At 41.0% G+C, this 15,116-nt stretch overlaps 1 protein-coding gene and 1 long non-coding RNA gene across 2 annotated transcripts in view; one reads left to right on the forward strand and one right to left on the reverse strand.

Moving 5' to 3' along the window:
- Window positions 1-1,281: 1,281 nt before the first annotated feature.
- On the reverse strand, window positions 1,282-14,984 carry RCN1 (reticulocalbin 1). The gene is made up of 6 exons (XM_065065434.1): window positions 14,614-14,984; window positions 9,637-9,830; window positions 7,895-8,073; window positions 7,287-7,347; window positions 4,241-4,440; window positions 1,282-3,319 (listed from the first exon to the last, which is right to left on the reverse strand). The coding sequence occupies exons 1-6, from the start codon at window positions 14,967-14,969 to the stop codon at window positions 3,212-3,214; spliced, it is 1,098 nt and encodes a 365-aa protein (XP_064921506.1). The 5' UTR covers window positions 14,970-14,984; the 3' UTR covers window positions 1,282-3,211.
- LOC110366339 (uncharacterized) overlaps window positions 12,154-15,116 on the forward strand; it is a 132,094-nt gene continuing 129,131 nt past the window's right edge. Inside the window, exons 1-3 of the long non-coding RNA XR_010473129.1 lie at window positions 12,154-12,577; window positions 13,660-13,758; window positions 13,914-14,347. This is a non-coding gene — a long non-coding RNA (uncharacterized LOC110366339). The remainder of the gene's footprint in view (window positions 12,578-13,659; window positions 13,759-13,913; window positions 14,348-15,116) is intronic.

Below are 15,116 nucleotides of genomic sequence, written 5' to 3' on the forward strand. Positions count from 1 at the left end.
GGCACAAAATGGATTTTCATGTTGCTGGGATGAAGTATGGCTCCCAGCAATTAATGGTTTTAGTCATATTAAGCAGATAAATAATGCTATCTGACATTACAGTATTTCACATTACACTAAAATTTTGTAGCATTTGCTCATAATATGACTTGAAATATGTTACCTAGGAAAAAAATATTATCTCTGAAACAGTCAAACCCCATTAGAAACCTTAGGCTTGAAAAATCACAATGTTAACAGTTATATCCCCTAGCAAAGGTTTGCTTTCCTTAAATAGTGTTAAATTTAAACCCAGAAGCTCTAGTCTCTTTTGGAGTTACTCCTTCTCAGTGCACTGAGCTTGAAAGGAAAATTTAGTGCACAAAATGTGCTGTGCATTACTGAATGTGTTGGTAAGTGAAGCACTGTGAAAAGCCGCAGAAAGAAGAGGGTAGTAGGCTTCAGAGGGAAATCACTTCATTGATACTTATGTTCCCTAAAAAATGTTTCCATATTCTGCTCCTAATCTTGATATGACTCTGTTACTCTTAAAATGATTGATAAATAATTTTATTATTTTGAATTTCATTCTAGTTGGCACTTTTGCCTTCATCATAGCTAGATATAGTCTACCTGAGTACCATTCTTTTTGTCAAAAGGTTTTACTGTGAAATACTATGGGTCTTAATTTCCAGTTTCTGTTTGCATGAGTAACTCCTCTGATTTCGATGTTGTTACTCATGTTAAGTATAGTTTTATACTGGAAAACACCCAATGTGTTCCAAGGATTAAGAAAAATCAAGAACAAACATGGGAACATGACTTCTCTCTCATTTGATGCTAATTCTATTCCAAATTCATTGAGTAACGTGGAAGAAAATGTGATTGCTCGTCAAAGCTCAGATGCAGTTTTTTGCTGGGACGGAACACAGTGGATTTGGAAGTGTCATGTTTAGCTGAAGGCAACAATGCTTACTGTCTCAGCACCCAACTCCCACTGAATTTCAACAAGAGTTAGCAAACAACCTTCCCTTGGGCTCCAGTGAAAATCCTTGGCTTAGTCTCCAGTCTGAGCTGCAGTCTTCCTTGCAGGAAACAAGATTTTTCTGAGGTCTTTTAAGGTATTGCTTCCTGAAACAGCAGAGGATAATCTGTATGCAGAGTAAGTACTCCAGTTCTGTTACTGAAATATAAAGATGTTAACTTCTAGTAGGAAAGGACTACTAAAAGTTCTCAAGATTGTTAGGATTGTTGAATACAATAAACCTTCCCAAATCCAAGTCATGAACAAAACAGATAATCTTTTACACGTGCCGAGATAAAATTTTATTGCTTCTCAGATAACACTGCATTTAGGTATTTATTTAACTTGAGGGTACTGGAAGAGCAAAAACAGTTTGCTTATGTCTTATGACATTTGTCCTACGGTATGATGGTGGAAGAGGTAGGGACTTTTTGGAGACATCGCTGGCAATGTCATAAGAAGTGCAGACCAAAAGCTTAATAATTGTGCTAGTAAGAACATGTAATCTCTGCCAGATTCTAACATTTAGATTTCATTATCTTCAATTGGAAGATGTAAAATATTTCACCACAGTTCTACGACCTTATAAAAATGACACTGTTTATGGACGTCACAGTTGTTCATTGTCTCATGATGATTTTCACAAATTTGTTAAATTGCTGAAGTAATATCACAACATTGGAGTCTCAAGCTCCTCTCTGGATGGTTATGTGATCACCAGTGTGTGATGCTGCATACTAAACCTTCAAGGAATTTCTTAGGTGAACTCTGTTATGGAGCCCTAGTCTCCTAGTATTAGCGTTCAGAAGAGATTCTAGTGATAGCAATGCCAACCATGTATATTGGACTTATTTCTAGCTTTTTTTTTTTAATGAGGTGAAGAAGAAACAGTCAGTGCCATATGTCCAGCTGCTGTTTGTAGAGGTTTGTAGTGCTGCTGGAGCTGCCAACGACCCAGTGTTTTGGGAACTACTGGTTTTGAAAGGCTTGGAACCTGCTTTCACATCATCTCTCTGTGTTAGTGTTATTGCACCTTCATAGTACCAAAAAGAAGTATTGGTTTTATTGTGCTTATTTTAAAACCAGTACATTTAAAACCAACCAAACGTATCTAATCCGGATATATAAAAATATACATGTAACAGCTCACAGTATACAGTAAAAAAGAAAGCACCTGTGTGGAAAGCTCACCCCTTTTAGAAGGAAAGCTGTCTTCATGTAGTTGCTTCAGTAACACGTACTTATACGTATATACATACAAAACCAGAACTTTAGCTGCATAAATCTGTCCTCTTATGTGGCAGAGAAGACAGAAGGCCCAGAGGGGTGATATGTCTCATTCTTTCTCCATCACAGAACTGCTGCCATTCACACTGTGAACAAGAGTACGGCTTGGGTAAAGTGCGAAAAGCGTGAGATAAATTAAGCTCCATGTGGCATAATTCCTCCCAGGAAACAGCATAACCAACAGCCCACAAACAATTGTACGTTATTCTGTTGTCAGAAGGAGCAGCTGTCACTATGAACTCGACAGCCCTCGCTGAGGAACGCGGGCATGGGCTGCTGCGCCACGTGTGCTGCCTCTGCACTGAGACAGGATAAGAGGGAAGGGACAGTTGCATGTGATGCACTTGTAAAGCAATAAACCTGAGCACTGCTAGACACCTCCTTCAGCACCTCTGGCCCAAAGCAGGAGAGAAAAACAGCATGGACAAAAAGGTTGTGGAGCTTGTTGTGTCAAACCTTTTCTCTGTATAGAAGGGTCAAAAGTATAACTCTAAATTGCTATATGCTATTAAAAATGATTAGTAAATAACTTAACTTGTTTAAATATTAGGTTTCTTTCTAATCCTAGCTGCATTTCACTAAAGTAAAAACAGGTATTTGAAGAAAATATTTCACTATTAAAGATTCTTGCATTTATGTTTTAGAAGTGCCTTTTCCAGATCAGGCTCTAATCTATGAAGTTACCTATTTATTTTTTCCAAAATAAAACTGTAGTAATCAGATATTGTATTTAACCATGTAAAAAGAGTAAAAAGCTATTTCTATGTAGTTTCTGAGGTAATAAACTGACATGTTAAAAATATATTAATGCAAGTCATTTAGTTGTGTGTTCTTTACCATCTCCCCCAAAAAGAGGGGATGGACACGGTGATTTCAGTAAAGTGGAGAAAAGGTCTGTGGCACACTGGTCGGTATGCTGCATCATAGTTCGTCATGGTTTCTGGTGAGGTCCTCCCCATAATTAGTAGCTTGACTTCCAACAAACATATTCCAGTTGTCTAGAACCTCCTCTTTTGTTAGTTTTTGATCCTGGTGGGAGGAAAATAAAATGTCTGTAAGAATATTTTCAAAGTTAAGCAAATGACACACCAGCAGAGAATTAGAAGAGCCCTGGGCAATAGACAGTTCTTCAAAGCAGCAGACTGCAGGTTCAGGAATCATTGTAGCTGTCATGGTGAGTGAAGTCTGGAACCTAGTGGAAGACAAGAAGTCTCAGTGGCTTCAATTGGGTCAAACTGCTAGTTGAAAGTTCTTTGTAATTAACTCACTTCTAAACAGCATATGGGTTATCTCATATGCAGTTCTGCCTTGTGGTTTGGTTTTACCTTCCTAACAGTAAAAATAAAAATCCTCTGGTGTGTTTTGCTAAAGATAATTGCTTGTGTTAGCAATTTACACACTGAGTAAGAGCGTTTTGGCTTTTCAGGCTCACGTTACACTTCTGAAGATCACTATCTGGGAACTACGGGACCATTCATCTCCCACGTTAGAGTAAGTACATGCATTGAGCCAGTCTTTAAGTCAAAGATGTGTGTTTAATTATAGAAATAGAGTTTTTTTGCTACCTCCTATGTAATATATTTTTAATTTTTCTCTTGTAGTCTGAATTAGCATAAAAAATGCGTGACTAGTCTCAAAAGAAAAAAGAATATTTAAACTGTGTTAAAATTTCCAGATTTAAGATGATAAATAATTTCTCACCTAACCTAATGAAAGCCAGTGGGACTTCTAGATCTGATAAACCCCATTTTACTACTATTAGTTTATTATTCTAACCCTACTAACTGAAACTGGAATTGATACATTAATACACTAGCGATTCAGCTTCTAAAACTCCATTTAAAGTGCACTAATTCGAAAAGTTATTAGGAGTGATTTCTTGCTGGTTGATATGTTTTAAAACCCCCGCAACCTTATGTAACTTAAAAAAAATACTAGAACACTAAGTACCTTGTCTACATCCGATTCATAGACTAAGTGCCTGGCTTCAGCTAGTGCGTGATCATAGTCTTGTGGGAGAATCCAGTGCTGAATCTCCTCTTTGTCCATCTTTCCATCCTTGTTGAGGTCACGGAAATCTGAAAACTGTTCACGCTCTGTAATCACCCAGTCAGGCTCTGGTCCACCCTCTTCATTTGCAAACATATCAGCTGGAGAGAAAATAAAAGTCTCACTCGAGTCATATTAAATTTGCAAATTATGCACAAACTCAAGTCATTTGCACAGTGTTCCTCAGAGGAAGACTAAACTTTTCACTCTTTGCACAGCATTTCTTTGTACAGAAAATGAAATGTGGTGCGTAAACAGAGTAGCTTCTCTCAGGCCTATTTCTTCACTGCTGTTGGTTCTGTCCATTCTTACGTTACCCTTGTATCCTAAGTGTGCACTGCTGGTGAGGCTAATATGAGAGGTGAACGTGTCCCAATGCTGTCACCCACTGAATTTCAGAATGAAAAAAAATGTTAAGGGTCTTTAGTTAAATAGCCTCCATAAGCTTTAGTGCTGGGCTCCGTCACATGGGGAGAAAGGAACTTAGCACTTCTATCTTGTCCCTGCCAGCAAATGTCTTTGTGGATAAGATCAGACTCCAGCCAGCAGAGTGGTTAACGCAAAAAAAGGCACAGGGGAAAATCAGGAAACCACAAATTGATAAATGGAACTTGAATGCTTTTGTCCTGCTTTTAGAGAGGCCTGTGTAAGAGAAATTAATCTTAGTAGATGAGTCTTTTTTTTAACCATGCAGGGCTGCAGCGCACTTGAGCAGAAGGTATTATACAAAGAAAGGCCTGGAGAAGTCATTATCAATCACTGGTGTGTTCTGTGTGAGAAACCACAGGCAGTGCACTTGTCACCTTGGGATGGAGTGCCCTTCATGGCATAGGATGCACAGATTACATACAGGAGCTGCTCTGTACATCAGTCCTGTGCTATACTGAAAGAGCGTCAGTAGGAAAATGCCACAGTGGCAGCAGCTATCAGTGTAGAGCTGGGAGAACAGCAGTGATTATTAAGAGCAAGTGATTTGTATCTGTTCTTTACAGCACAGAGCTTCCAAACGATGAGTAGTAGTGTGTCCACTTTACTCTTCTAGTCACTGTGGCCAATCGTTTCCTGCTCATCAGAGCTGCTTATTCCTCACATCGTCCTCTTTTCTACTTATAATTAAAGCCTGCTTTGTGATACTACTTCTGTGCCTTTTGGGTTTGCTTTTTAAGGATGTTCCAAGGAAAAGTGCACCCCCCAAGGGTGTTCTCAGGGCCAGAGGCTGTCTGTCAATTATAGGAAGTATAAAAGCTGGTCTCAAATCTAGGAAATTCCCTGAAATTCTCTGTTACCTGCTTCTGCACAACACGAATTTATTTCTCTGTGCTTAACACGACTAGGGATATTTTGCTTTACTGCCTGTGTAAAATCTAAACCAAATTTTTAAAAGACAAAATAGGAGGAGGGAAGGAAGAGGAGATAGGAATTGTTCCATAACCTTTAGACAATTTGCCCATCAAGTACCTGACCTAGATACTGCAATTTTTTGACTTCTTTTTGTTGTTCCTTAAGAGCTACCAAAGGAGATATTTGTTTTTTCTGGGTTTGTGGTGATGGTGGTTTTGTTGGTTGGTTGTTTTTTTTTTACCCCAGCTTGATCAGAAATTTCTATAAAATTGTCTGAAAAAGGGATGTAGGAATATTTTAAGCATCGTTTTCCTCCACTCTTGAAGAAAACTTCAGACAACACATTCACTTTCTTCTTTAATTTTTTAAAGCGCAAATTATATTGTTTATTTGAAGCAACTGACATGTCCTGTCAATTTGATTTTTATCATCCTTGCCAATGTGGGGTGATCGTGACTAGAACATTCTATGTTCCTATCTATAGAAGACAAGAAAAACTAGCATTCACATGGTAACAAATGTTGACAATTACCTTATAATTATACGTAGGTAATGTCACTGAATGAACTGAAATTACTGTGGAAATTATGCCGCTCTGTTATTTCAGTCATAAATTAATAGCATTCACATTCTGAGGCTAAATATAATTTACAAGGAATAGAAACCCCCTGCCATTAATTAATGTGTGTATATTGTTCCTGATTATATGTGAAGTGATCTTTATAGCACCACTAGAAACAGAAAGATTCATCTGAATTTGCAGTAATGCTTTCCTAGTGCTACTTTCTTGATTTAAAACCTGTCAAAGTGAGTGCAGAGGGAGAAGTTAGCTTTTGGTAGCGGCAGAATGAACCAAAAGGCTAAAATGTATTATGTTTTGTCATCATAGGTCTAAGTGCAAGACAGCAGATAATTGCCAAATGTGATGGAAGTTTGTGCAAATTAACTGTGACTGATCCGCTGTTGATGTTTCCCATTTTGTTCTCTTTCTGCTCCTGAGGTAATAATACACAGCCGACTTTCATACACTTCTCAACTTCTTTGAGAATCTTAAATCTTAGTGCTATTTTTACCCAGTTCATTTTTAATGCATCCTATGCTTCTAGAAGAACCCTAATAACATCACCATACAAAGAAGTATGGTTTCTAACTTACTAATCGAATTAGGAAAATAACTAATATAAAAAGGTGAATTTTCTTTTTTGCAATGTGTGCTTCCCAACTATTTTGCTTAGCCAAGTCCCATTCAAACTTGGGAAGAGACTAATTCACTTTCTGATTCTCCTACATTTCTAAACAATGCCTTCAAAAAGCTTTTAATGTGGTCAAGTATACAGAGAATATTCCTGTCATGAAAAATATTATTCGAGACCCTCTGAGCCAAATTATATGAAACTAAGAGGAGGATCTTATGCTGTAAAGTGCGAGGAATGTTTTGCTGGTGATGTTGCTATCTGCCTAAAATGAAATTAAACTTTCTGGGTTGGATGGTTGGTTTAAAATAGTTGATCTGAAGCACAGACTGGGTTGTTAATACTGCTGCAAATTTAAGAGAAGACAGACAAGTGAGCTGCAGGTTATATAAGAAACAAACCTCAAAACTTACCAATGTATTCATCTTGATCCACAAAACCATCCCCATTTTTGTCTATGTCTTCTAAGGTTTCCTGGAAAATAGTTTTGCATTGAAGTAACCAAGAGAGAACTGAGAATTCTTGCTACTCGCCTCTTCGATTATCTCATGTTTGAGGCCTTGACCTGCCCTTGTACACAGGCAAGTGCACTCTCACTGATTCCAATGTGATTGTTGTTTACACAATTAATATACAAATATCCTTTAATGCTGAAAAAATTCCCTGCACATGAATGAACTGGACACCACACTTAAATTTTAAGTTAGCGTCAGATAGGCGTTTGATGCAAACACGGACCTACCACATGTCAGCATTCCCTTCCCTGTGTCTTGGTGTTAAGTCTGTGCCCCAAGAACGTTCCTTATTTCCATTTAGGAGCTATCTAAGTGCATTGAACAAGTCTTTCTTATGCTGAGAGCTCTAAATCAAGTGAATTTCACGAAAAAGGCATCCCTTTCTGTTCCCCATTTGGCTATTATGTGTGTCTCTTTCTAAACCCTGCATGGAAAGGTTAGAGAAGTATTTCAAAGCTCATCCAAAAACAAAGTAAAACCAGTGGTAAAGGGTTTGCTCTACTTACTAAGACAACAATGTTTTTCATATGCTCAAACTCCTCTGGGTGAAGGAAAGCAGTGAATTCTTCACGAGTGGCAACCAAGTCTCCATCCAGATCTGCAGTTTTGAATCGTCTTTCATCTCTGGGCAGCATTTTTTTAAAACTGTGCCGATCAGTTGCATCCTGGAATTCTTCTGGATTTTCTGCACATTAATCAAAACGATCTCAAAACTATGTCCCTGTTAAAACATATTACCACAACGAACTACCCCAATTTGCTCCTAAATACAAAGGCCAGAATAGCTGCTGTGTTAAAATGGAACTTGTTTACTGTGAAGTTTTAAATTCAGGGGTCAAGCGCTTAGCTTGATTTTTAAAGGTGACTTTGTAGTGTAGGTAAATGTCTGAGTAATCGTGTTGGATTCCAGGATAATGGATTTTGCAATATTGTATATTACCCTTCAGAGATGTATTTATTTTTTTAAATCCGCTTTTACAAGCACTGCTTAGGCATTATTTGGGGCAGACTTCTTTCACAGAAGTTTTATTTTTCTTAGGAATCAGTATATTCTACATAACTTTTCAGTTTCAAAGAGAAAGCAAGCTAAAGAAAAGTGGTTTCAGAAGCTGGCAGACTGACTGAAATTATCTAACTGCTACGCCTCTGCTACAGGGAACCTAATAATTATTTCCAGTTTAAAACAATACATTTTTTCAGGGTGTACAGCGGAACAAAATGAATGGTATTTGATATGATTTTTAAAATAGGATCACTAAAGTGACTTCAAACATGAAAAATACTCATAACAATTTCATAATTTGCATGTTGGGAGACAAACACAGTTGAAAAATACAAGGCCAGGAATCGCAGCTGGGAATTTTAAGTGTGCATTAATCTAAGACCACAATGTTGGAGTTGTTCCCCAAATCTTGGGGATTACAGAGAGCAAAGAGCTGAGAAAGGCTCGCAGCGATACTGCTGCAGGGATGATGTGTCAAATATCTCCACAAATGTAATAAGCTCCATTTTAATCTAAAGTAGATTTTGCGGTTATTACTGCTTCTGGAAGTTTGCTCCAGAAAGTGTCTCTATGGTAGGTAGATACTGTCTTCTCATTGCCAGTATAAATGGTCAATTAATACCAATTTGTTTTTCTGTCAGCATTGCGCTTTATCTTAAGTGGTCTCTTCTCCTCCTTTCCCTTCATTAACTTACAAAAAGCAAAGGGAATGTATATGGGGGGGAAAAAAAGATTCAGGTATATTTCTTAATGTTTCTTGTGCCTGATTGTTAAGGATTTTCATTTCCAGTTGATCAGGTCTGAAGCATGTTATTCTGCAACAACTATTTTAATCAATAGCTTCGTATAGTTTTGGCCAAGCCTAAATTTTTAGAATCTAGAATCGTAAGAGTTCAGAGAGACTGAATTAACAAATATTGGTTAGTCATGGAATATATTATTTTTTAATTAAAGTACCATGTTTATATATATATATGTATCTATCTAAGTGACGGAGACTTTAATTCAGCTTTGTCAGTACATTTAATAATCCCCCTACAAAATCTTCTGTGCTCTGGTGAGCCACGTGGAAACAGCTGCAATAAACAACTAAGAAGTGTTTTTGACCTCTGAGCATCTCTAAAATGTAATGTGATTTTCAAGAGTCTTAAGTGTGACACCAAAATCCTGTTGACTGTAAGGCATAAAATCATGCTTTATAATCTCAATAGTCTTTAAGTATATAATCTGAAAGTGTCATCTTACCTAGATAATAACCATATGTGGCTTGTTTGTATTCTTCCCAGGCAATTTTATCGTCCTTGTTTAGATCATAATCTTTCCAAACTTTAGCCACATTTTCATAGATATAGCGTTTCTGTACCCGTTTAATCCAGTTTTTTAATTCTTCTGTTGTGAGATAGCCATCTTCGTTGTCATCTATTCTATCCACAATTTTCCTGTAAAAAAGAGACGAGCATCCTTAAGAGTTGACAGAAAAACAAACCACGTGTCAGTTCAATTTTAGGAATCTTAATCCGGCCCTGATTTTTCACAAAAATGCAGTACCTAGAGCTTATAAAGTTGCCCTACCGGCTAAGCCTTTCTTGATTTTGCAGATTATCTTAAGGAACATGTCTCTATTCATTATTCAATATTGCTATGAATATATGAAATGGAACTTGCACAATCAAGATTAGTGAACAAAGTACCTCAGATAATACCTGGATTTCTTAGGTTGTATCTACTAACTTAGGGGTAGCTGTTCTTCACTGTCCATAGGAGTGGCTAGGCTGGGGTTAGAGCAGGAGACATTCACTTCACCTCAGGAGAAAGCCGCTACTGCAGCTTGCTGGAGTCAACCGGGGGGTTTCTGTGGACACTAGGATCTTGTGGACACCTGTGATTTGTCCTGTGGCTTTCCAGGTAACTGATGCCATGGTGGAGCAAGTTATACGACTGTGTAATGCTGGGCATGCACACCATGTACAGTCTTCCATTCCTGTTCCTCCATTTCTGTTTCTTCTCTTTCTTTACCAGCAAAAAGCAAAATAGCATGTGCTGCCAGGAATGCTTGTTACTAGCTAAAGCAATAGCTGGTCTGCAGCAGGTCTCCAGCTATTGCTGGCAGTTGGGCTATAAGCCACTGTCCTGCATAAAGCTGCCAGCCTCAAGTCCTGCTGAACTCAGCAGGAGTGAAGGTACTGGCACACTCCCAGGGAAACTTTCGTCTTCAAAAAGTTCTGCATACAGCTGCAGACAAAATAGACCTGAAAAACTATGTTAAAAAAAAAAAGGAGGCAACGCTCTCCTCTGCCATTTAGGTTCTCTGCAGTAAATTTCTCAACGTATGCCTGTAATTGCTAAATGCCAACAGTCTGGGTCTGAGCTTGTAGAATTGGCTTCTGTCCTGGCTATGCTGTTAGACCAGATGATAAAAACTTTTATCTAAAATAAGGATGCAGCTTTAATCCCACAACTTGTAGATAAGCTTGTCATAGCGTTACTGTATTCTGGGCACAGTACTGTGGGAAACTGTGTACCCTGCTCTTGGAACTGGGGCTGTTAGCATCATGTTTCTCCTGTGCATCCGCATCAGCTATTTTAATCCTTGTACCACTGCTCATGAGGTACAGGAGCAAACTGTCTGCAGTTGCACTGCATCTAGTTCAGTGAGCACCCCGTGGCCAGCTTGAGATAATCTGAATAACCATTTTCCATAGGCTCAATCGCCATGCCCATGGACTAGTTATATGTTGTTTGTAAGGGGGGGCAAGAGCAGGAGTTGACTTGTCTAAACCCTGACTTGAGATTCAACAGGTGAGCTCCCTAAACCTCCAGGCAGCCAAAGGACACATGGAAAAGTTCTACACTTTAAAATATTCTTTGCAATTCAACATCTTGGTTCTCCACAAACCGACCCTGGCCAATTGGAACTGTTCAACTAGTGAAGCAACGTCTTTTCCAGAGCCTTAGTTATGAAAGTGATAAGCAGAGTCGGATAACAGCAGCAGCTTCTGCTGAATCTCCAACAATCCTGTTAGAATCAGATAGTATCAGAATGAATCTTAAACCAGGCTATTTCTGACCTATGGGGGAGAAAGGGAGCTGCTGCATTTGCTTTCTGAAGTAGTAAAGTATGAATTAACTGACTGGAAAACCTTCCTTCTTTTGTGTAAATCTCATAGGGAATTGACTGCCAAGGGTCCCTTTCACTGCACAATGGACTGTATTTGTCAATGGATTTGCCACACAATTAATTTTATTTAATTGGTTTAGCTGATCTTTCTTTCTATTGTTAAATGTATTAGTCATAATAAATGATTCTTCAAGTAGCTCTTTGGTATTTTTAACATGAAAGAAGTCAGGGCTGTTTAATAGCAAATGTGCCTCTTCCTTTTCACCTGTACTCGGTTTTTATAGGTCCATTGCATCCATGTGCACTATTTCACTTTGCTTCCCCGTTGAAGACAGGGACAAAGAAATAGTCTTGTCTACAGGCTCCCAGAGGTACAGATAACAAGCTATTATATGGACCGTGGACCTCACTTTTTATACTGATAATTACCTGTAAAAATGGTTCAGGATCATTCTAAGTTTTGTAGTGGAACTAATGTATGTTGGTCAGTCTGAAAAGCCTTGGTGCCTTTATGTTAAATAGTTTATTCCTGAACACAGTAAAAATTCAAGGAACATATTACCAGACACAAAATGCCAGCTCATACACAGGAATTTACATGCATAAGTGTGTAATGAAAGCTTACTTTCTTTAACTTAGGTGAGACTACAGTGTTTCCCGCTTTATCATAAAGAAGCTAGAGGGCACATGCAACAGGCACATACAACCTGCTATTACAGAAATCTAAGCTGCCAGTCTGCAAAGACATCTGGTGACGAAATAAAGTTGGGGCAGGAAATCACTGCTATGAAGCGGCTGAAAGGAGAAAGCTTCCCCTCTGTGCCTGATGTGACTACAACTGTATGTTGATAAACTCTGGCCTTGGTTTGTATAAAGAACAGAAACATTTATATAGTGAGGATCTGTTACCATCTTCTGTGTTCTCTGAAAATGACCGGCCCATCACAAACGGCAGGGAGAAGGTTCAGAGACTGCAGCCACACTCCCCTCCTTCTTGGCCCATCTCCAGTCCCCAAATGCAGTTCTCGGATGCTGTACCAGGACTATGTCATACTTTTCCAAAGCCAGGTGAGTTGTGGTACTGCACACCAGTGGGCAACTGTGATTCTTCCCTTCTCAAGTGATCTGGTGTGAGAGGACAGGGAGATGGCCCTGCCATGGAACCTGTCACAAGGGCAGGCGCACTCCCAGGTCACAATACAATTATGGGTTGGTAAATGGCATGATCTCAAATCAACACCAAATAGTGCAGCTGCCCCTCCACTAAGGCTGCAGGTACTTGAGTCTGCAGGGCTTTTTCTGTATACTAGCTAGTTCCTTTTTGTTTGTTGGAAGAAGGCAAGAGTAGCTTTGTATCACTGCTGTCTGGCCCTGGGATTCCAATCCCAACACTGGTCACCAGGATGACCATTTTGTTTGGGACACCAGGCTGTATGTTTCCATTTTCTCACAGAAACCATTGAAAAATAGCTTTTAATTAAATGTCTTCTTCCTAAAAGCCACTCATGCTGAGAAGTGACACTATTTGTAACCCTCACTGCAGAAGTTCCCCATAACAAAACTGGTTTTCTCAGTATATCTGATTATATTAAAACACAATAAAAAGAAGGAAGTGAAATGTATTAAAAATCTTTTGTCTCCTCTACCTCCTGGTATGGTATCTGAAACAACAAAGTTAGGAAATGCTGAAAGTTATGAAACTGTCCCACAGGGCTCCCCAGCAACATCTCTGATGTTCTGCTGCACAATGCTCACCCCACTAGGTGGGCTTTGGTTCTCAGAGGGACACTTTAGTCACCTCCATTTAAAAACTTATTGATTGTGGCTGTAGCTTAACATGCCTGTGTCACCTTTCCAAGGTGCACATAGGGAGATCGCTCAAAGTTAAGCTTCCTCCCTTGCTCAGTTAGCATTTGTAAAAACTTTCTAAAAACAACTCTACTCTTCAGTCATATCCCCAACTAAAACATCTGAACTTGTCTAAGTGTAGTCCAATTTTAAAAGGCATGTCCAGTGACACCTGTTATGAGAATCTAAGTCATAGATCAGGTATGCTGAGAACATGGTTTCTTTTGCTCCTTCTTGAAACAATGTGCACGAAATTGGTCATTTCTGATAACCATTTTCTCTGTTTACTCACTGAGATACAGGTAAACAGCAGTGACAGCTTCCAGAAGGATCAAGAGGTCAGTCTGTGAGATAAGTGATACTGTACCCAGAGTCTACGATGGAACTAGACAGACATACGGGTAAGTATGACTCCCTATGGAAGGGGAGTAAAGACAAAGCTAATCTAAGTGAGAACATGCAGATATTTTAAACTACTTTCTCATCAGCAAATACATAAAAGTATCTTTCAACTGCCGCTAAACTTAATTCTAACTAATAATCTGGATCCTTGTAGGTATACATGAGTGAGAAGCAGTAGAATAAGGCAACTGTTGTTATGGACTCTGTTCCTGGCCTAAAGAGCAGCATGGAAGCAAAAGCAACACTGTAAGACCGCGAGAAAATATGTCACAAGTGGAACAGCTGTGGGAAGAAGTCTTCAATGGGCTTGTAAATGGAGCTGTGAAGAAAGAATGGTTTAAACTTAATCCAAACTAATATGGTCCGGGCGAGTGACCCAGAGAGAAGCAGCTGAAGCAGCAAAGCCACCCAGCAGCATGTGAGGTCTGTCCAACATCGGGCACAGCACCACACACGAGGCTAATTGCTGTAGGACCAGAAACGGCAGGAGATAAAAAACACAGAAGTGATGAACTGTTGGTTGACCGTTCGCAAAATCAACAGCGTGAGGATGAAGTCTGAGTGCCGGGGTATCACCGGCCATAAGAGGTACAGGGGGATCCACACCCAGCGTGGGACGGGGCCAGACCCCCTGGGGCCGGGGAGGCAGCACCGCCATCCTCCAACCGCTCTCCCCTCCTTCGTCCCGCGGTCACAGCAAGGCTGCCCACCCCCTGGGTCACAGCAAGGCTGCCCACCCCTGCCCCCTTCCCCCCAAAGGCCGGCGGCCCCCCCGCCGCGCCCTCCCTTGCCACGTCTCCGCAGCCGCCGCGCTGTCGCGACCGGGCTGAGCGTCCCCCGCCCGCGCCTCTTACCCCAGCCGCTCCCGGCTCTCCTCCGGGCTGAGCTGGTCGAAGCTCCGCGCCTCCTCCTTGCCCAGGAAGGCCTCGTGGTCGTACTGGAAGCCCGGCCGGTCTTCGTGCTGCGCGGCGCCGGGCCGGGCCCGCTCCTGCCGCGCGGTGGGTTTGCCCAGCCCGGCCGGCAGCACCAGCAGCGCCAGCGCCAGTCGCCAGCCCGCCCCGGCGCTCCGCATGGCCCCCGTTCCCACCGACCCTCCGAGCCGGACGCTCCGAGCCCTCGGCCGCCCGCCGCACCCGGCCCCGCTCATGGCCCCCGCCCCGCTCACGGCCCCGCTCCGCCCCCGGCCGCTCGGGAGCGCGGCGGACGCCATTGGGCAGCGGTCGCCCCGGCGCCACGTCTGCAGAGCGGGCCCGGGCGGTGTGTGCGGAGCGGGAGAGGCGCTTCGGGCGGAACCGGGCGGCCGCCTGCGCTCGGTCAGCGCCGCAGCTTGTGCCGCTGCAGAAACGCGTCAGCACGG

This window comes from Columba livia, chromosome 5 (assembly GCF_036013475.1).
Source record: "Columba livia isolate bColLiv1 breed racing homer chromosome 5, bColLiv1.pat.W.v2, whole genome shotgun sequence".
NCBI classification, from domain to species: Eukaryota; Metazoa; Chordata; class Aves; order Columbiformes; family Columbidae; genus Columba; species Columba livia.